General features: G+C 44.5%; 1 protein-coding gene across 2 annotated transcripts in view; it reads right to left on the bottom strand.

Moving 5' to 3' along the window:
- The window catches only part of KDM4C (lysine demethylase 4C), a 1,395,856-nt gene that overhangs the window by 1,138,110 nt on the left and 234,526 nt on the right, over nucleotides 1-23,220 (bottom strand). For both annotated transcript variants that reach the window (XM_069230128.1, XM_069230129.1), the window contains exon 5: nucleotides 20,999-21,192. In XM_069230128.1, coding sequence (XP_069086229.1) covers nucleotides 20,999-21,192 — 194 coding nt within the window. The remainder of the gene's footprint in view (nucleotides 1-20,998; nucleotides 21,193-23,220) is intronic.

The raw sequence follows: 23,220 nt of genomic DNA, 5'->3' as shown, positions 1-23,220 counted from the left end.
GTCTTTGGTAAACGTGTGCAGAGATGCCCACGTTGCCACCTGACAGATGTCAAGGACAGGAACTCCACATGCTAATGCAGTAGTGGCAGCCGTTACTTGGGTAGAATGAACATGCAAACCTTCAGATGGTTGTTTTTTGGCCAATGTGCAGAAGATCTTAATGCAGAGTATGACCCATCTGCAGATGGTCTGCTTCTGCACTGCCCGACCTTTCTTCAGACCCACATAGCCAAAAAGTTGTTGATAATCCACCTGGAACTCTTTTGTATCAAGGTAGAACGCCAATGCTCTTTTTGGGTCCAGGAGGGTGAGTCTCTTCTCTTCGTTAGAAGAATGTGGGTGTGGGTGAAATTTAGGCAAGGTGATGGACTGGCCTACATGAAAGGGCGTAACCACTTTGGGTAGAAAGGAGGCCCTAGTGCGAAGCACCACTTTGTCAGGGTAGACAGGAAGGTAGGGCGGCTTCGATGAGAATATCTGCAGCCTACTCACCCTGAGGGCAGATGTAATGGCCACAAGGAAGTCTGTTTTCAAAGTGAGAAACCTAAGAGGTCAATTGTGAAGAGGCTCAGAAGGTGCACACATCAGAAATGTCAAAAACAAATTCAAATCCCATTGGTGCATAATTAATGGGAATGGAGGAAAGAGATGTGTAAGACCTTTAAGGAACCCATGCACAATAGGGGACTTGAACAAAAAAGCAGAAATTGCAGACAAATAACCTTTGAGAGTGCCCATAGCAGAGCCCTGCCAGGCCAAAGAAATCATAAACAAGACCTCAGAAAAAGGGGCAGAAAGGGGTTCAACAGACTTGTCTGTGCACCATGCCACACATTTCTTCCAAAGAAAAGTGTATATATTCTTTTGGTGGAGGGACGCCTGGCTGTCAAGGTAACGTTACAGACTTCAGGTGGAAGGTCAAATGCTGTCAACTGCTGCTGCTCAGTCTTCACGCAAGAAGGCAGAGAGTGGACAGGTTTGGGTGAAAAACTCATCCCTGCTGCTGTGAAAGAAGATCCTCCTGAAAGGGGCAGTCTGAACTGAGGATCGATGGACATGCTCAACAGCTTGGGATACCAGACTCTCCATGTCCAGCGCGGAGCACAAGGATTACTTTGGCCCGGTCATTCTCGATCTTCTTGAGAACTCTGGGCAGAACTGGTGTGGGTGGAAACGTATACAGGAGGCCAGAGTTCCACTGGAGATGAAGTGTCTCCAAGCAGTTGCCACCCTAGAAAGTCAACATGCAAAACTGCTGAAATTGCTCATTCTCTGCGGAGGTGAAAAGATCTAACCAAGGCTCTCCCCACTACTGAAAAAGACCTTGCACCATCTTCTGATGGAGATGCCATTTGTGATCTGGTAGGCATTTTCATTTTTGTTTGTCCGCTCTGGTGCTCAGTGAGTCCCGAGATGTTGAATCACCAGGGATATGCCCTACTGTTCCAGCCACATCCAGAGGCACAGAGCCTCCTGACAAAGAGTCAATGACCTCACCCCACCCTACTTGTTGCAGTACCACATGGCAGTGGTGTCTGTGAACACCTGCACCATCTTCCCCTGGACACAAGGCAGAAAGGTCTTCAATGCTAGCCGGATCGCACAGAGCTCCAACAGGTTAATGTGGAGCCCAGAGTCCGCCAGAGACCAGATGCCTTTGTTCTCCACCTTTCACAGATGGCTGCCAAATATCAGGAGTGACACGTCTGTCACTACTGTCAGATCTGGCTTGCGAAGGGAGAGGGATCTGTCTCTGACCCAATCACGGTTTGTTAACCTCCACTGCTGATCTTGCACGGATCCCTCCGAGATCTGCAACTTTTTGGAGAGATTCACCTGATGCTGCACCCACTGGAACTTCAGGTCCCACTGCAAAGCCTTGATAGGCCATCTGGCATGTGTCACCAGCAGCATGCAGGAGGGCATGAGGCCCAGCAGCCTAGGAGTCATTCTCCCTGAAATCCAGGACAGAGGCTCAAACATCGAAATCATAACCTGAATATGCTAGGCTCACCACTCGGGAGGATAAACCTGAAATGGCACAGTGTTGCAAACAGCACCAGTGAAAGGGAGCCCCTGAAAAGTTGAATGTGACTTCGGCACATTTATAGTAAACCCCAGTGAATGCACAAGGTCCGTTGTAGTCCAGAGGTGGGAGACGACAGCCTGGGGCGAGCCCACCTTCAACAGCGAGTTGTCGAGATAATGGAAGACTGAAACACCTGATCTGGGTAGATGAGGTGCGACCACTGCCATCACCTTAGTGAACACCGAGGGGTGCTGGTAAGGCCGAAGTGGAACACTGTGACCTGAAAGTGCTTGTAGCCTACCGTGAACCGCAAGTAACATCTGTGGGCAGGCAGGATGGGAATAGGAAAATGAGCATCCTGCAAGTCCAACACTACCATCCAGCCTCCAGGGTCTAGAGCAGATAAAATCTGAGCTAGATTGAGCATTCTGAACTTCTCCTTCTTGAGGAAGAGATTGAGGGAACGACTGGGTACCAGAAAGTAGTGGGAATAGCCACCACAACCTACTTCTGGCATGGGATACCCCCCTATGGCTCCCTTTGCCATCAGACCCGCACCCTCCTTGCAGAGAAGGACAGCTGATACTCTGTCTTCCGATAGAATGATGGTGGTATGGATGGAGGGGTAGTCTCGAAGGGGAGGGAGTAGCCCCTTTGGAATATCTGCAAAACCCACCTGTTTGATATGATGGCTTGCCAGCGGGGCAGGTGATTGCGAATTCTGCTTCCGTCTGGCCTTTGATGGTGAGTCCTACTAGGAAGGCTCAGAAGCTGCTGCAGATGGGGTGGGAGGGGAGGAGGAAGGAATGTGGACTGGCCAGACTGCTGGCTCCCCAGTCCACAGTCGATGGATCCCGCACAGTCTGGCACGCAGAGGCTGGGTGGCATGCACGGCACAGTAGCTGGACGCACATGGATGCGGTTGGAGGTCCCCTCTGTAGCCGTGAAAGGCAGGTTGGGGTGGGTGGGAAAGGGAAAGTGGTGGAGAAGGGCGGAAGCGAGGTTTAAGGACATGGCCGTAGCACAGGATTCCTTGAAGGGCTCGAACACCAAGTCTGCCTTGTCTCTGAAGAGACGGTGCCATCAAAAGGCATGTCCATCAAAGTAGCCTGGACATCCCCTAAAAAGCCAGACATCCTCCACCAAGCGTGGCAGCTTAAAGGCTACTGTCACCTAAACCACTCTATCAAGTGAGTCAGTTGCGTCCAGTCCACAACGGATAGTGAACTTTGCTGTGTCGCTCCCATCAGCAACTGTCTGAGAGAGTACAACCCGGGCATCGTCCGGGACTCTGGCAGCACTTGTGGAACCATATCCCACAGCATGTGGGATTAACGGCCCAAAAGGCATGCAGTGTTCTTCGAGGGTGCTTGTTTACTTTTCTTTCTCCAACTTCAAAGTGAGGGAATTTATGTAACACTCTTACTGGAGACTGGAGGTAGGAAAGATTTTTTTTCTAGCACACATGTAAATGAACTTATTAAGTATTTCAGAATATATCACAATTAGGAACACAAATGAAACACATTTTTTGTTATTTCTGAAGTGTGTTGGAATATGATCCAAACAAATCATTACACTAGGTGATGGAATTTCCACACATTTTTGTCTGTGCACTGTATAGTTTTATTGGTAAAAACTGTATGTCTGTGCAAATGTACTAGTCATTTAAATTGAAAATGTGTTATCTGTAATGGCACTGTGCTACTCCACTCTACTCTGCACCACTCCACTTTACACCACTTCACACTACACCTCTTTACTCTACTCTGTATCACTCTCCTCTACACCACTGCACACCATTCCAGTATAGGCCACACCAATCTACTCTGCACAACGCCACTCAATGAAACACTGCACTCTACACCAATGGACTCCATGCCAATACACTCTACACCAATGCGTTTTATTCTGTAAAAATCAACTCTACGCCCCTGCACTCTACGTCAATCCACAGTACACCACTCAAATCAATTCTGCACCACTGCACTCTATGCCACTGAATTCTAAACCACTTTAGTCTATTACACTCTATGCCACTGCACTCTAAACTGGACCACTCCAGGCTACGCCACTTCACCCTACTCTGTGACACTGCACTCTACACCACTCTCCTCTGTGCCACTGCACTCTAAACAAATGCACTCCTCACAACTGTACTGTCACTGCATTCTACTCCACTGCACTGTAATCTACATCACAGAACTCTATGCCACTCTTCACCACTGCACTCTGCCACAGAATTCTTTGCTGCTCTACTCTGCACTACTCCACTCTATGACACTCCACTTTATGACACTATACTCTACGCTACTCTACACCACTCAAAACTGCTGCACTCTACGCCACTCAACTCTGCACCACTTCCCTCTACATCACAACTCTACAACAGCCTGCACCCCTCTACACAACTGCACACTACACCACTCCAATCTACTTATACTATGCACCACTCTAAACTACGCCACTGCATTCTATTGCACCGCATTGTACGTTGCTGAATTCACTGCCACTGCACTCAACGCCACTATACTCTGCAACACTCAATGCCAATGCACTCTATACCATTCCACTCTATGCCACTCCATTGCTTGCCACTACATGACTCCACACTGTCACTCCAAAGCACAACACTCTCTGCTCCCCTCTTCGACATTTCACACTTCAACACTTCACACCACTCTCCTCTACGCCACTAACTTTTAGCCATGCTGAACAGCAGCCACGCTATTGTACAACATGGCTAGAACACATTGGAAAACCCAATAGCTCTTGCATAGGTGAAACCTGTTGGTTTTGCCAATCTTGTTTAAATAGTAGCGTGCAGCATCTGAGCCCTCCAGTTCAGGCAGCAAAAATCTCTTTCCTGCAGGATACACCTCCAATTTGTGGATTCTTCAGGATGAGTGTATAGGGCTTCTGATCACACCACGCTCACGTGGAAACTGGGAGCTGTCCAAACTTCTCCAGCTGGTCCACAGTACCCACTGACAGCCCCAACATACCTGCAAAATTAGGCATTGGTAAACACAGTGCCTGATTTTATATGCACTTTAAAAGTATTGTTGCGATTGATTCTTATGGTGCGTAATTACGCACAAAGACTATTTTTTATTAAAAATTCTAAAATTCATGACTTAAAAAAGTACTTACCCGATTTTGATGATCTTGGTCTAATTTTTACAAAAATCTAAAGTAGGTCTGTAAAGTGGTCTTATATTATTCTTTTGAGTGTGTGGTCTTATTTATTGACACTGTGGGTACAACAAATGCTTTGCACTTCTCCAAGATTAGCCTTACTGTTCCACCAAGCTACCATAAAAATTAGAGCATTAGGTGGTCCAGTTTTTACCTCTGTAAACCAACATGTGGTTGCCTGGACCCCCTACACATTGTGCCGAGTTTTGCACACTACATAGAGGGCCAGCCTCGTACAGAGTGGCACTCTCTAACCAAACTGAATGGGGTGGAAAAAAAAGAAAGATGTTAGCATGCAGGGGGCAGTGGCTCTTTGCAGACCCCCTCTTTGTGATATATGGAGGCAAGACGGAGTTGTGACAGACACATCCTGGTGTGTAGGAACTATTGAAAGAGTTTTCACATCCAGACTAGTGGCCTGGAGAGCGTCACAAGTAGAGAAAATCTTTGGGTAGAAGAAAGTTATTTTCCTTTGGTGACAATATTTTTTTGTGAATAATATTTCCACAGACTCCTCACCTTACAGTTACACCTTTTACGCTTTAGATTGTTTCAAGTAATGCCTCCAGCACCTCTAGATTACACTACCTAGCTCCAGCCAAAATTCTGCTTCCAAAAGGACATAATCAAAGTATATTACATGTAGTTATTTTACGGCACCATACACCTATGGCCCAGTCAAATCAGACATCCTTCCTCCTTGGCTGGATGCAGGAGAGAATTAAGGCTGACAGACTGGCCCACATGAAATGCAGGAGCTTTGATAGGTAAGAAGGATGGATAGGAGCGAGGGAGCAACTTATCTAAGTAGAATACTGTGAATTGCAGAGCAACTGAAGGGGCCTGAAGTTCACTGACTGAAGGCACAAGTAATCACACAAAGGAAACTATTTCTAGAGTGGCCAGTCCAACCAGAAAACTGTGCATCACTACAAATGCCGATATCAAGAAAGTAATGAAAAAAGGTTAACTAAACAAAATAAACATAGTGAGAGGGAACAAGTAAAGTATATCTTTCAGATAACGCATCACTAGAGGTGATTTAAACAGGGCAGGTTGGTCAGGAAGATACATAAGCAAACCGAGCTGGCAAATAACTTATCTGTAGCCACCACCACACCCTGCTATGTAAAGGACAATGCAAAATACTGGACTGGAAGTTATAAAAGGATGAATGCCTTTCGACTCACTCAACTAAACAAATCTGCTCCAAAGGCATGTGTAGATGGATTATGGGGCAGACTTCTATATATGATGCTTAAAGTGTTGTGAATTGTGACCAGAACCATTGGTGCTCTTCTGAAGCCTGCAGATGGTGTGAGAGTGGAGAACCGTGTTGGAGTAAACTGAGTGCCACCACTCTGACTTAGGATCTACAACAAGACCCATCTATTTCTACTCCCCATTGAGACCCTTGCTTTGCCCGCAGTCCCTTCGGGGAAGCGCCTGGAAGCACAGAGTGATGCTCTGGATTCACTGTTTGTACAATGTGTACCCTGAGATGCAGGCTGGTGGTAGGTGTAACATCTTGCCCCAGTATTATCACAATGATCAAGAGATGAAAGGAGAAGAAAAATCTCATGGCACAGAACTTAATAGCGGATGACAAGACTCCTTGGGTGACTACTACTGATGCAGAGATTGGCAAGGATAAGGGATGATGATCTGGTTGATCAATGTCTTGCGCTCAGTTCTGATATAGTGAAGATTTACTAAGTAAACCTGTTGTGAAGAATGTGTAGAAAATAATGCACGGTTGCTATGATGCATAATTCTACTCCATCGTGGCCAGCTATACCAATTCATTTTCTTTTCACATCACTGCTGGGACTGCTTGTTTCTGCTGTATGGTTTCGTTGAATTTGTTATCTATAGGGTTTATTGGTCTTGTAACACTCATTTGTTTTTAACTTGACATACTTTTCAAAGAGAATTTTGCCTTAAATCTGTTATATCAGTGACTGAAAATGCCCCATTCCGATTTGATCAGAGGCAATATATTTTTGAAAAAGTACGTTTGTGATTTAAATTCCTGTATAACCTGTAACTAATTTTAGTTCTGTACATCACTCAAATTATAAATTGAATCTGTACAAACATTTGTATTTAAACTAACTTCCAAACCTCGCTACCTCCAGGATAGAGAGGCGATTAAGGGAGGTGTATAGTTTTTGTTGAATAATCAGTTTCAAATGGAAAAAAAGACTACAGAATCTGCATGGTTTTTCTAGATGAGATGCATTGCTTGGAACAAGCTACATGTCCATGACGATGTGATACAATTAACCCAAAACCAGACCGTCTTTTCAGAAAAACATTTGCTTGCCACTGGATGAGCAATGTGAGGGCAGTCTTTAGACATGAGCTGCCAACAGTCTTTTCTGTAGTCACCAAATTATCCTTATCTCACTAACAAGAAAATGGATGGAAAGGGCTGTGGATTCGGGTTTCCTAAGGAGATAGTTCCACAGATAGCAGATAATGTTGTCACAGGACAGCTAATTGAATGTGACATTAAGCATTTTGCCAAGCTGTCTAAGCCTAAAGTAATCGCTTCCACGCACTCTTCCACTTGTCTCTGAGGTGACAGGAAGAAAAGGTAAAAGGGGAATTATTTCTATAACACAACCGATTTTGCAAGAGGCTAATGTCAGAACTCGTGCTGTCTCGTTCGCCCTTGTCAACCAAAAAATATATAAATAATACAAAACACAAAATTAATGAACACCTCCAGTTCCAAACTGCAACCAGATCCTGGTTCATAGGGGAAAACTGGCGACTCCCAGTGCTGCATACCACTCCGTCAGAGTTCTAGCACGTTTTCAGGGGCAAGACCCAGGATCCCACTGCTGCTGTGCCACAGCTCACGCCCAAAACCACCCCAATCATAAAGGGGCCCCTAATTCACTTCAGAGCCAATGAATATCTAAGAGATACAGGGGGAATCTGGGACACCTCTTCATATTCTGAAGGAGACCCCATCATTTTACGCCACTGCACCTTCCACACAGAAATTCTAAACATGTCGCTGTGAAGCTACATTTTTTCTATGCTCCTGCCTTCTGCTTGTGTATGATAAAATATCCATGGGACTGAACGAGTCAAAGCGTTCTGGGGGGGGAGTCATATGGTCCCTGCTATTAGTAACGAAGTTTTGCATTACACATTTCTTGCAATACAAAGGCTCCGTCTTCAGCAAGCGACGGCAAAACCAATAGGACTTCCCGTTCCGTACTGGCTTTGCAAATACTTGTTCTTCCCCTGCCTCTTTCAACCAGATGGCTGCAATTGCTACACATGACGGTGTGGTGGCCATCCTGAAACTATTTTTACGATATATCATTGTAAAACAGCTTCAGCCCTTGCGCAAGGATGCACGATAGCCATTTTAAATGATTTTTGTTAAAGCAAAGGAAAAATCATTTCCAAGATGGCAACCATGCTTGCATATGTGTGCTTGATGGTTATCTTGGAATGGTTTAAAATTCATTTAAAGATTACTGCCCGGCAAAACTGTGACGGGGGATAACGAGAGCGCGAGAACCTCTGGGGACAAGCAGGTAGGAGGGATGGGGGGCTATTCATTTATAAAGAGAACAGGGAGTCCAAAGGAGGAGCGAAGGTGCAACGATGGGCACACAGATGGAGAGAAAGCAGTCCCTCATGCACTGCAGTTCAAAGTTCTAACACAGGCCTTACTCATCCAGTCAAAGAACAGTGATAGCAAATCATTCATTGGGCAGGAATTAGAAATAAGGACTCAAGATAGAAAAAAAAGCAGTTAAGTAAGAAAGTGGTGCACACATAACCTTCTTCAAATCTTAATTGAACGTGTACAGAGCCCCGCTGCCTTTTGGCCAGGTTTGCACTACAGAAACACCAGTGCTTTAAATGGGCAGGTACTGTCTGTTACTGAGTACCTGTACTTTAGTTTGAAAGGGAGAGAACCTCCACTTCTCAGCACTGCTGCAATACATTACAGTGGATGAGTACCGGCACTTCTCAGGAGCAAACAGGTGCTCTAAATAGAAAGTACCTGCACTTATATATTTCCATTTAAAGCACGAAGAAACACTATATACAAACATATTCGAATTAATAGATTTATTTGCCAAAAGACAGTTTAAGCTAAATGAGTGATTTATTATGAGATGTCATAAGCAGTGCTTGGAGGGGGCACAAGTTATTGTTAGCTCAGTAACTCATTTGTGAATTTCACTGTTTTTTAAAAATCGTATTTCAATACTTCTATAGAGTTAGTCTAGAATAAAAATAAATAAATACACTTGATAAGCCACCATAAAACAAAAAAGGAATATTGTTGTTTTGGGACATATGCCACGGATATGTTGTCAAACTCGCAGTTTAAATAGGATGAATAAAAATAAAATGGCATGTAGTAAGGGTAGGTACATATATGCAATGTTTTGTGTAGTCGAAGTTTAATGTATTAAATGAAGTAATACACATTTTATAGAGTGTGTGAATGCTCTTGGGTGTCTTGGTGTTACTGAACTGTCTGAGCCGTCTTGAAAGCTATAGAGAACAGTCAGGTTTTGAGCAGTTTCCTCAAGTGAGTGAGGCTTGACTGAGCTTTTAGGTGTATAGGTGATCGGTTCCACATTTTTCAGGTAGATGAAATAAAACTTCTACCACCTCCAAAGAGTCTTTTTAAATTCAGGAATCACTATATTCTTGGAGAAGGTAGATTGTACAGTTCTCTTGTGAAGATAACAGTGCAACACAAACAAGCATCTTAATAAAGTCTGTCAATTTAAAACAAAGAGATGGAGACAAATCTAAATAGATTTTCAAACTGGACGGGGGTGCAAGCAAACTATACTAAAAACCTATATTTCGAATTCAGAATTAAGTCCCTCATTTCTATATTCTTGCCAAATGGACTGTAAGCAGAACCTCACCTCAACGCCAATATGCCATTCTCACTGTTCCATCTAGAATAACTTACAGCAAACAGCTGTGCAACGTATTTCTAGGTTCAAAGCACAGACCTGTAAATAAAACCTAAATATGCATGGCAAGCTGGTAGGTGCCCTCTACAGGTTTCTTTCATGAATCTACATTGACACCCAAGAAACGTAAACTACAACAGCCAGCAAACTTGAAGAAATGTTTTCACCAGAGGCGGCCGTACTACGGATCCTGTTACTCAGGCAAGTAATTCATCCAGCTCATCTTGCATGCATGGTCTTTATTTGACAGTGCTCATGGCCAGTAATGTATCCAACTAGATTGGTGGTATCAATTCTCAGTCCTTAACGGGGTTATCAGGATGGGTTTCTGTTCTCTAAATCAACAAACAGGCTCTGATTCACAACTAAAGACATCACTGTGCATTTCTTACTACGGATAAGCAGGTTTCTTGAACCTGCACTAACCTTCCTAACATGCAAAATGCACAGCTTCCAAAAAAGACACACTTGCCCCCCCCCCTAGTTAGGAGGAAGAATCACACCTCACATCAGGATATAGTCAATGTGTTGCAATTCCTTGTTATCAAAATCTGTAAACATACAGACCATATCTCACTGTCAGTAATTATCTGGTCTGCCTTCAAGAGTTTCAGCCCATCAATCATTTGTAGAGAGCTTCTCGTCACCAATACGGTTATCCAGATGCTGGTATAGTCTAGTTGATTTGCCAAATAAATAGCCAGGTCTTCAGGGACTTTTGGAACTCTGGAGAGATGGGGAGGTCCAGAGATAAAAGAGTAACTGCTACGTCGGATGCTGGCGGTGACGGTTAGAGAACGGGATCGGGAAGTGGAGCAGAGGTGTCTGGTGGGCTGATGGAATTCAGGCGGTGGTTCAAGTAGGCGGTTCCACAGTTGCGTAGGGCCTTGTATGCATGGATCAGGAGCTTGATTGGGCATCTTTACTCAACAGGGAACCAGTGGAGTTCCCTGTAAGGGGGGGTGATGTGGGTTTGTTTAGGGAGATCCAGGAGGCGTCTGGCAGCAGCATTCTGTATGGTTTGCAGTCATCGGAGGTGAGCTGCAATCCCTGCGTAGAGAGCGCTGCCATAGTCCAGTTTGCTGGAGATGAGGGCCGGGGTGATGGTGCATCTTGAGCTTTGGGGGTAGCCGTTTGAACATCTTAGGAACCATGCAGATGATGAAGAAGTAGGAGGAGGAGCCTGAGTTGACTTGAGTCGTTAGCTTGTTTTCCAGAACGATGAATAGGATCCTAGTATGGTCAGTGGGTGAAGCAGTAGGTCCGAGTTCTGAGGGACATCAGGATGCGTCCCATGGGGGAGCTTTTGTTTCCAAAAAGGAGTACTTCTGTCTTCTCCATGTTGAGTTTCAGGCAGTTGTCCTTCATCCAGTTGGTGATGTATGTCATGCCGTTGTGGAAGTTAACTTGGTGGTGTCTTCAGAGAGAGGGAGAGAGGATGAGTTGTTTGTCGTCAGCGAAGGCTATGATGTTGAGTCTGTGGACTCTGACGATGCTGGCCAAAAGTGTCATAAGTGGGGAAAAGGATGTGGCTCAGTGAAGATCCTTGGGGTATTCAACAGATAAATTCCTTGGTTTCAGTGGCACAGGGTGGGGGGGGGCAGACTTTTTGCATTCTTCCAGTGAGGAAAGAGGCGATCCATCTGAGAGCAGCTCCTTGGAAGCCTATGCTGTGCAGCCTTGTGATGAGTGTGTGGTCAGAGACTGAATCAAAGGATGCTGAAGGGTCTAGGAGAATCAGAGCTGCAGTCTCTCCTCGGTCAAGTGGGGTTCGGATAGCATCGGTAGCCACAATGAGGGATGTCTCAGTGCTGTGGTTGCTGCAGAACCTGGAGTGGGACAAGTCGAGTAGAAGGTTTTGTTTCAGAGGTGTGGGAGTTGTTTGTTGATGGCTTTTGCTAATACTATGGCTGGGAATGGAAGCAGGGAGAGGGGTTGGTAGTTGTTGAAGTCACTGGGGTCTGCTGATGGTTTCTTTCGTACTGCATTAACTTCTGCATGTATCCAGTCCTCAGTGAAGGTGGCCAGGCAACTGAGGGGTTACACAAGGTGGCCAGTATGTGGCAGATTTTTTGCTGGGTCCGTGAGTGGACAGAGTTTCGGATGGATAAGGTCTTCTGTGGGGCGAACTGGATTCCTTTCGGTCAGTTAGATGTCTGTGGTGGTAGCGGGTTGTGTTCCTTGAATAAGTTGGTGGCCATGGGCTGGGGTTTGAAGTTTCTGTAGATGTTGGCGATCTTGTCATGGAATACATTTGAAAGGTTGTCACAGAGGTCGTGTGAGAGGGTAATGTTGCTTGCAGCAGCTGAAGGGGTTGGAGAATTCTTTGACAAGGCTGAAGAGTTCTTTGCTGTTTTTGGAGCTTGATTTGATGTGTGAGGCGAAAGCCTTTTTCTTTGATTCTCCCAACTGTATGGGGTAGAGGTTGAGCGCTGTCTTGAAGGTGGTTTTGTTGGTCGTGTCCTTGCTGGTGCACCATCACCTCCGTCGTTGTTTACAGTGTCATTTAGTGGTTCTGAGATCTTCAATGTACTAACTAGTATGCATGGTCGACCTTCTGTGTAGTCGATGGGAGCAATGCTATTGGTGCAGTGAGTGATCCAATTGTTCAAGTTTGACATTCTGGTCTAGATAGTTGGATGAGATGGGTTGGGTGGTGTTGAGTGAGTTCATCCACGTGTCCTTTGAGACTTTGCCCCAGCTGCGATTGCGGCAAATGGCAGAGTGGGGGAGGAGGTTCGTGAGCTGGTGATGTTGAATGGAGTGGTCAGTACAGGTGAGTTCTTTGGTGTGGCTGTATCTGATACAGTCACTGGAGATGAACATGAGGTCTAGCGTGTGGCCCTCACTGTGCACCGGGTCATAGACAAGTTGGGCAAGTCTGATTTTGTCTGTGCTGTAGAGGAGGTTGGTAGTGTTGATGTCATTGTGGGTCGAGATGGAAGTTGAGGTTGCAGAGGAAAACATAGATGTTGGAGTCATGGGGGGGGGGGGTGATGAAGTCAGCGATGAAGGTTGGACGTCGTCCTGGAGAACTTTATGCAAGGGTGCACCGATGGAGGTTCTGCTATTTGTTTGGAGTTGAAAGTTGAGGTGTTCCATGGCTGAGGTGATGTAATTTGTGATGCACTGGATGGATTCCTTCTGTATGATGGCTACCACTCCGCCCGGCTTTTTGATACGGTTGTGGTGGTTGATTTTATTTCCTTCGGGTATTGCATCTGCGATGTTGGGAGCACAAGTGGGGTTGAACCAGGTCACAGTGAGGAAGAAAACCCCAGGTGTGAGGGTGGAGATGAGGTCCCAAATCTTGGTGGGGTGTGTGTGTGTGTGTTATTGTGTGTGTTTGCAGTGTGTGTGTGTGTGTTTGCAGTGTGTGTGTGTGTTTGCAGAGGGTGTGTGTATGTTTGCAGAGGGTGTGTGTATGTTTGCAGAGGGTGTGTGTATGTTTGCAGAGGGTGTGTGTGTTTTTGCAGAGGGTGTGTGTGTTTTTGCAGTGTGCGTTGGGAAGGGCGCATGTGGCTTTGTGTTTTTTTCCTGGTGGTATTTATGGTGTGTTGGGGTGGGGCTGGTCGTTGGGCTGGTGTGTGTGCTGTGGCAGGTGAAGTGGCAGTGGGAGCAGGTGAAAGGTCCTACAGTGGAGCATGGGTCCGACCGGCGGCAGTGTTGGTTGTGGCATACAAGGTCCTGGGTGAAGAGCTCAGCAATGGTGTGAGAGGCTCTGCAGGGGTGGGAGGGCAAGGGGTTGTGGTGTTAGGCGTGGGCCAGGCACAGATGGGCTTGCCTTTGGTACACCAGCGGTGCATTCGCTGCGGAGTCAAGCTCCGGCCTGCATTAAGTGGGTCCTGGGGTGGTCCTGTTGGCAGAAAGAACAGCGAGAGGGAAAACCCAGGCAGCGGCGGTGTCACTTCGTCAACAGCAGTAATTGGATCAGGCTGGATCAAGCAGAAACTGGAGGCCACAGGCAAGTGGTAGGCTAGATGATAGGGAAAGCACAAAAGCAGCCACAGACTAGGCAAGTATGCACTGCTCCTAGAATCTGAAATTATCATTGTGTTTGGTTTTGCCTTTGATTTATCCTCGGCAAATAAGAAGCACCTCTGCCAGCAGTAGAAAAAGCAGGGAAAAGGAGTCAAGGGGTTTATGTTGAGCAGGAAAGCAGGTGGCTCATTAGCAGTGTGTAGCTTCTTGACCGAAAACCATAGTTAAAAGCACCAAAAAAAAAACAATTACAAAAAAATAAAAGAGGGGGGGGGGGAGAAGCCACAAAGAGAGGCGATAAGTAGCAGGAAAATAATTTAGGGAGAAAGGGGCAAGTTGTTTCGTTTTGGTAACATTCTTTCTAGTGGATTCTATTCAACCACAGATTCCTCACCTATAGGATATACCTATTTGCTCAAGCTAAAGAGACCACAGTATCACACCTGTCTGGCCCATTCCGGGCTATCAAGAAGACATTGGTCCAATCCGTTCTAAATTTCTTCAGGACTCAAGGTGAGATGGCATGGTGGTCGATCCAAACTGAGGTGGCATGGTGGGCGAAAGAACAATGGGTTGGCATGCTAATCCCCTAGGTGAAAAATGAGGGGTTAAAATGCGGCCCACAGCAAATGTCAGTGGCTGAAATTAATTCAAGCACTCTACCATCATTTTGTTTTTGAAGCCCTAAGTGTGACAAGTATGCTCAGGCGTGGTCCAGTGCTCACTGTGCCACTGGAACCAAGCTATTCCTTGCTGATGAGCCCTAACAAGGATGCTCATTCTGTTTCAGTAAGGTCCTGGCCTGGCGGCTGGGACTTGTCTGTTCCAGTGGAGCAGGGTAAAGACTGATCTGCAAATGGCTGGGTCCAATACGAGGAGGCATTTTGAGTGAAAAAGAATGGGTTAGTGTGCAGCCCAGAGAAACTGGCAGTGGCTGAGATTAATTCTTGCATTCCGTCAATCACTTTTTTTTTTTATGCCCTAAGGAATGCTTAGACATTCACCAAAGGCCATTAATGCAAGTAAGTGTGCCTCCTGAGCACTATGCAGGTGCCAATGGCCTGAACCACACAGTTTGTGGCATCAAGGACAGCAAGTATGACATACTTTGCTATGTCCTGTTGATCTTGGTTATTCTGGGCAAATGATGCTCTGAGATCTTCAGGGATGGCCAGCGAGATCTTGCTAGCTTTGTCCAAAAGAGTGTTCGTATCTGTCCAGGAGACAGATAGCTTTGCCTCATAATCCATGAATGCAAACTGAGGAGAACATTTTCTTCCAAAATGTGTCGATATGCTTGGGTTCCCGGTCTAGAGTATAGAGGCAGAAGTATTTGGATTACCCTTACTGGCTGACGCTTTCACCAGAAGACTATCCAGAGTTGGGAGAGGAATGCTGGGTGACTAGCAGCTGGTCTATGTTGCTTAGCCAGATGTTAGCATGGAGAGGCTGAATGTGGCTTTGCTAGATAGCAAATATAGGGTATGGGGAGGGACATCTGTCTTCCCTGACACATTGTCTCATGGTTTTGGAATCAGCAGGAGACCAACAAAGGTGGAAGCTGAGCTCTGGGTCTATGTCAAAGAGTGCAAAAGAAAGTCACTTAGGTCCCCGCATGGGGTGGCGTATAGAAGAGGTTCCGCTATTTTCAGAGTGAAGCAAGGTTGGCGCAGAGCCAAACAGCACCACTTAGTGACATGCGGGAGCTACAGTTCTAAAGATCTCCAGATCCAGTCTGGTGCCTGAGAATATTCTACAGATAAGATATCTGTGTTTAGAAGAATCCATCAAAACAAAGAAAGACATGCGCTCTTGTGGAATACTAAACGAAAAAAATGGAAAAGCTCCTTCTTGTGAACAGTGCACGGATTTAACTCATCCAACAGAAAGGATGGTAAAGCATGAAACAGTGGGTGGAAGAAAAACAAAAATAGGGAGGACAGCCATCAAACTAGAGTAGGGAAGTGAGATGAAGAAAAATGTTTAATCATGAGCAAAGGGTTGGCACAATACACAGCCTTTGTATAGTATTGTTTACAACAGGTCTTCAACAACAAAAAGCTAAAACCATCTATAGACTAACACTACAAAATTGAATGAAAAATCTCAGTCTAAGCCAGGAAAGGCTGGCTGTGGTGAGGTGGAATTGAGGTGGTTTGTGGTGGGGGGTTAGGGTCAGGTAAGCTTTCTTCCATTGCACTTTGACACCTACCCTTTTGCCCTCAAGCCAGTGACTGCAGGACTTGGAAATCCTCACATTCACCTCCATCTATCACATCAAAGACTCAGAATTGCAGAGGATCGTAGGTAAAAGAAGGTTGCATTGCCACAAGTCTTAAAGTTCTGGAAGTAAGGCATTTGGGAGGCTCAAGAAAGATGGGGCAAGTGAAACAAATTAATTAAACGTCCGGGGAATGTAGACATCAATACCACTGATGAGGCAATTAGAGAAGGGGTTGTGAAGACTGAAATTAAGTCCTGTAAAGAAGAGAACAATGTAGACCAGTGCTTCTTAACCTGTGGTCTGTGGACCCCTGATGATCCGCGTAACCTCCTTAGGGGGACTTTGACTGCTTAGAAAATTAAACAATATAAACACATTAGTGTATATAACGTGTCTAAATATTAAAATGAAATTTTTAAAACGTACTGTAAATATTAAGTAATTTGAAATTGGAGGCTAACAATCAAATTACAATCCCCAGATTGATTTGTGGGAGCAGTGCAGGTGCATCAAAGAGAATATAGTATGAACAAGGCAGGTCTTCAATTGAACTAAGAAAAGTTCCAACTTTCCTATTAAAATTATTTTTTTATTCTTTTTACTTATATTTGTTTGCAAATTAAATAAAATGTGTTATCATTTGTGTATGTATTCGATGGAATGCTTGTTTCTGTGTTTTCTGTGTACTGTTTTGCGGTTTAAATCATAGACCATGTTTAGGCCGGGGTCCCCAGCTTCCAGTAATTACTCAGTGAAGGGTCTTTGGTTTCCAATAATGTTTCAGTGGGGTCTTCTGATTACAGTAGTGATAAAGTGGGAGTCAACAGATGTCAAAAGGTGAAGAATCTCTGCTGTATACCACAGTCCCAAATTGTTTCACTTGTATTTCAGAGCACAGTGAACAAAGTATGCAATCCTTGTTTGACAGGAATGGACAATAGTTGAAGGAAAGAAAATCCTCAAGAAATTGGGTAGAAACAAAATATTTTCTGTCGCAAACAGGTACTCAGAAAATAAGCACAACACCAATACAGCAATGAAGAAAGCATGGAGGTGTCGATCCATGAAGGACTTGTCAGAGAGTTTTAGTCTCAACATTTCAAAATATGCCTCAGACATGTTTAGAAATACTGCAAGTACATCTCTGAGAAATGTTATTGCCCCTTCAAGGTGCAAGGGTAACTGCAACATCTCCCCTAACGATTCAGAGGGTTATTTTTGTAAAGTGCTGGAAGATCATGTAGAAATGCAGAAAAAGACTCCAAGGAAACCACAAAATATGTTAAGGACCAGAAAAAAACACCCAAAAAAGAAATATCAGTGAGACCAACAACTCAACTGCATCCCAATCAATGTTCCAAAAATGTGAAGATTACCTACACTAAGCCTACTCCCCAGCTCTTCAGCAATACAGCTAGAAAGTATTTTTTAAAAACAACAACAAAAAACAGAAAAGCATATTACAAGAACAAAGGCTTACAGCAAAACAGTGTCTGAACCCTGAACACATTAGAACAAATCTTCCCAACTGGAAAGTGTAGTTGAAACGTGCACTGTATGCTGAATGTTTTAGCTTCCATGTTCCGACACTGTTCAAACTAGGCAGCTCCGTACATAGACCTCAACAAACCTGCCATAGAAGGATCTCCAGAATAAAACTTTGTTCTGGAACCTGAGAAAACTAAGAGTGTGGGAGTGGAACTCATAGAAAGACTTGATAATTATTACCTGTGATGAAGGAAGCCTTTGAAACATATCTTTATAATAAGAAGGAAAGAATTTAAGGTACCATCCTTGACCCAATCTCTAAACCCCCAACATCTACAAGTGTAATAGATTTTAATTTAAAATGCAATCTTGGGCAACAGAGCTTGCAAGCTGGGAAGCTCCCCACCACAACTTTAAAATGATTCTTAGTCATTCAAACAGAGTTTGAATGCACAGCCTCATCATGTCTAAGAGTACTTTTAGGGTTATGTTGGAGGATCACAAGCCATGCAATAAACACCTGTTTTAGTAACTGATTTCTTGCACAGTTAGCACAGTGTGTTAAGTTTTGTTTTCAGTTTCCATGCTGACTTCACCTAAGGGTTATCCCCAAACTATTTGACCCTGACCTCTTATTTTTAATCATGTGCTGAGTTTCATTTTTGCTGGCTTTAGGACTCTTGGCACTTTACCATTGCTGACCAGTCCTAAAGTGCAAATACTCTGTCTAAATGGTTTTGAAAATTGGTTTATCTATGATTGGCATATTCGATTTACCAGTAAGGCCCTAGTATAGTGAACCAGGTGTGCCCAGGGCCTGTGAATCAAATGCTACTAGTGGGACAGCAGTACAGACTGTGCCACCCACAAGAGTAGCCCTGCAAACATGCCTCGGGCATGCCATTGCACTGCCTGTGTGTGCAGCGTTAGACTGCCATTGCGACCTGGCAAGTGCACCCACATGCCAGGTCCAAACCTGCCCTTATACTGCATGTAAGTCAACCCTAAGATAGACCAAAGGCAGCCCCAAGGGCAGAGTGCAGTGTTTTTAAAAGGTAGGACATGTACTGGTGAGGTTTACATGTCCTGATAATAAAATACTGCTAAATTCCACTTTCACTATGTCAAGGTCTATCTCTCCCTTAGGGTAACATGGGGACTGCCTTTTAAGTATAATTTCCCATTGGGTGCAGATAGAGAAATGGAGTTTGGGGGTCTCTGAACTAACAATTTAAAAATATATCTTTTGGTGAAGTTGTTTTTTAAATTGTTAATTTTGAAAATGCCACTTTTAGAAAATGGGCATTTTCTTGCTTAACCATTCTGTGCCTCTGCCTGTCTGTGGAATACATACTTCGGTCAGAATGGCAGCTGAGCTGTTTGCGAGTTCACTCTAGACAGTCACACAAAAGGAGCAGAGGTGTGCCCTACATATCGTGATGGGTCTTCCTGAGCTAGTGTGGTGGGAGGAGCAGACACTTGCACTTGAGAATAGGGCTGTGCCTGCCCTTACACAAAGCAGTCTCCAAACCCCTGGAATGCGTCCTGGGCCTGAGCAGACGTTTGCCTACTTCAAAGGCAGAAATGTGTAAAGTATTGGTCCTCTGACACCACAAAGTTAGAATCTTTCTGGACTGAGGACATTTTGACAGGAGGAAGACCTGTATGCTGAAGAAGGGACTGCCACTCTGTCTGTTGCTTTACTATGCGGCCTGCTGCTTCTGTCCCGGAAGTGAAAGGACTGGCCTTTGCTTTCTGCATCCTGCTTCCAAAGGTTCTCTAATGGCTTAGTCTGAGCTTGCCTCCTCATAAAAATTCTTGGGGACATCAAAGACTTCTTCTGCCAGCACCTGGGTTCTCTTGCTGAGAGACCTAACTTGCCAAGTGGTGCCAAATCCAGTTCTTGGGCCCTTGGGAGTGAGTTCTGGTGTAACCAAGAAGAAACCAGCACATTGACTCCAGAGCGACATTGGAACTGGTGCCACTGTCCGACTCCACACCGCTGCCTGCACCTGAGCCATGGTTCCCGCTAAGTGCAACGACCGCGACCAACGCAGCAGGCCCGACGCCATCACAGCACCTACGAAGTCCCGTCACAGCATGAGTCCTGTGTCACCGATGTCTGTGACAACCGAACCCAACTCTGCTGCAATATCTGTGGCCCATGGTGTGATCGCAACACCGTGAAATAGACATCTTGAGTCTTGACATGCTGGAATCATCGACCCCACCTTGTCGTAAGGAACCATCACCTTGCCACCTACGCCGCATCACTTCCCCTGCGACTGTAAGGAACCAACGCCTCACCTCCCCTGCCTTGCAGCAAGGAACCGACGCCTCACCTCCCCAGTAGCAGTAAGGATCAGACTCCACATCAGCAACACCTCACCTCCCGACTCAGTTTTCCAAGGTACTGTACCTGGGATCCATACTACTCTGTGACTGGACCGCACTCACTCTCAAGTAGCAGATTATTGGGAACTACTCAGTCAAGACATTGTGACAGCCCCAGTTGGAGTTACTGTGTTTCTAAGCGCTATACTAAGATTTTATCTTTGAAAATTCATAACTTCACTTGTGTATGTTGGATTTTGTCGTATTGGTCTTGTTTTACTCAGATAATTACTGATTATTTATCTATACTGGTGTGCAGTACTGTTGTGGTGTTTTCACTGTGTTACTTTGTGTGTGTACAAATACTTCACACTTTGCCACTGAGGTTAAGCCTGACTGCTCATGCCAAGCTACCAAGGGGGTGAGCAAAGGTTATCTTAGCTGTGCGATTCCCTTACCCTGACTAGAGTGAAGGTCCCAAACTTAGACAGGGTGCAAACCACTGACAACTAGAGAGCCCATTTCTAACAGTATGCTAAATGAAAACATTGAACGTGGAATCGGTCTTCAATGTGTTCCTGTCTATGAAGGTCTAAATTGTGTTGGCAAAACCAAACAATCTAATGTCATTCAACAAACCCAAAAGATGTAATCAGAGAACAACTGTGCCAAAAGTAAATTATAAACAAATGAATTATAGTTTTTGATTTCACCTTGCTGGAAGCAGAATTACAGCATTGTCAATAACAAGAGGAAACCTGTTTATCGTACCATGACTTGGGCTCTCCAAAGTGAAGGTAGTTAATGCTGTAAAGATCCATGTCTTCAGTGTGCCAAGCAAAAGTCGTCTTCCACATCCCAAAATATAGATATGGAGTATTCACGCCCTCAATGGAAATGCCACAGTCTTCCCCAACCACGTCCAAAATCGTGTTTAGGTGAGAAATGTTCCATTCATTAATGTCCTGAAAATAAGATCAAACAAATTGGGTAAAAGAGCTGTTCCTACATCGGTGTCTGTGCATATCAAACATTTGAGTAAATATGTACTTTAAACTAATATTGTTCTTGAATAAAAGCCATTAATTCTACAAATTAGTAAATGAATGCAATCAAATTCACTATAACAAAGTTTACATCCACTCCTAGTTTTGATATAATGATATTGCATCTGTAGAGTGTAAGCACAAAACATACGGGCACACTCACACAGAGTACCAATATACACGCTTCCATACTAAAGGACCTCCAATCACACTAACCAACTACCCAGACAAACAGACACCAAAGCACACAGGGACAGGTGCACATACTGGTCGAATGCACTGTCTAGGCTAGATAAGCAGGGATAATGGTTTATGTTAGCATTAGGCCTATAGTCAAGTCACAGTAGCACTCAATGTTCTCCTTTTGGGTGTGATTAGCTCCCCCAATCCAGTTTTCTCGTTTTATTCATTAATATCTCATCATAAACGGAGGTGTTTACAATTACCAGAGGGCACAATAAGAAAGAGCACCCAATAAGTTTTTACCTCCTGATGTTGGAGAACGTTGTAATATTTTGAAAAAAAGCAAAGCACCTTTTTAGGTCTGCCCTACAGGCAGTTCTAGAGATGGCTAGCCTCATGTAGTAGAGAAGAAAAAAAACAGAGAAATAAAAATATATACATTACAGCATATAGTTTGGGGTAATAAATGTGCCCACTTCAGACACTGGAGGTCCTGCGTGATGAATGACATTCGTCCTGAAAACATGTGCATATTCACCTAAAAATAAGTGCATTTCAGTACCAGAGTCATGGGACAACACTGATCTTTGCCAATGTTTTTACACATTTTGTATCCCTTTTATTTGTTTTAGTCGTCCTTGTGCGTCAACGTCTTGACGTTACACTACTTGAGAGCCAATTCTATCTTTTCTTTACACAAATAATATTGACATTTACAGGTGACACACAAACTTTTTTTATTTACATTTTTACCTTTCATTTTAAGTTTATGGCCGCCACAATTAGGCGGTTGCATGATTTCTATTTTTGTATCTTTTTAGATCTCGCCTGCAAAAGCGCATGCACTCTCGTTGTCTGGGAGACCTTTTTTTTTTTTTTTTACAAGGGGGGGGTCAGAGCCTGCTCTCTGTTTCTGTTACCAATCAAAGGCTTCATTGTCCCTTGCACTGTCTGCTTCTTACGGGGATAGCATGTGCCGTATTCCTCTTCTTTCGACTGGAGCAAGTACTGATTGCTTCATTTAGATTAGGGCCCTTCTGCTGCTGAAGCGGTGTTTGAGGTACTAATTGTCTTGTTTTCTTCTTCTTCCTGTCATGTTGCATCTGCCATACCACCACCACCTTTTGCTGCTTTATTCACTTCACCCCAACCCTACAGTTGTCTGTGCTGCTACTTCCTTCCCACTCCCCACCGTCCTGTTGTCGGTGTTGCTTCTTCCATCCCACTGCACACCCTGCAGAGTGCACTGTTCAAGATTGAGATTTTTACTTTTATTATCTCCTGCCTGCTCCCTGTTACGCACCCGATGCCCCTCCTAGTTTTATTTGGTGTCAGTCTCTCAATTTTGCTCTCAAATTTTCAATCTCCTGATAACCTACAATGTCGGCTTCCTTATAACCTGTCTGCCTCAATAGCAATGTTTTTTCAGCACCACAACACCAGATTCACGTATAACAGTGCACCTAAAAAGTTACAAGCCAATTAAGTACGCTTAAAAATCTTCCCTATGCAGTCTTCTCTTTCTACGCACGTTCACACATGTGGTGATGGGTCTCACTAGTGCACGCTCCTGGTCTCCTACCCCCACTTCTCTACAAGCTTACTGCAAGTCTTAGGGTTTTGCGGATTGTTTTGTCAAGGCAGTTAAAATGTGACAATGAAAAACCTATGACTCCAACACTTCTACGAATTAGACACCAACATGTATCCTAGCTCATTAAATTAATGTACTCCTAGCTCAAAGTTGAGGCAAACGAAGATGAC

Source organism: Pleurodeles waltl, chromosome 1_1, assembly GCF_031143425.1.
Source record: "Pleurodeles waltl isolate 20211129_DDA chromosome 1_1, aPleWal1.hap1.20221129, whole genome shotgun sequence".
Taxonomy (NCBI): Eukaryota; Metazoa; Chordata; class Amphibia; order Caudata; family Salamandridae; genus Pleurodeles; species Pleurodeles waltl.
This window is presented reverse-complemented; position numbering and strand designations above follow the sequence as displayed.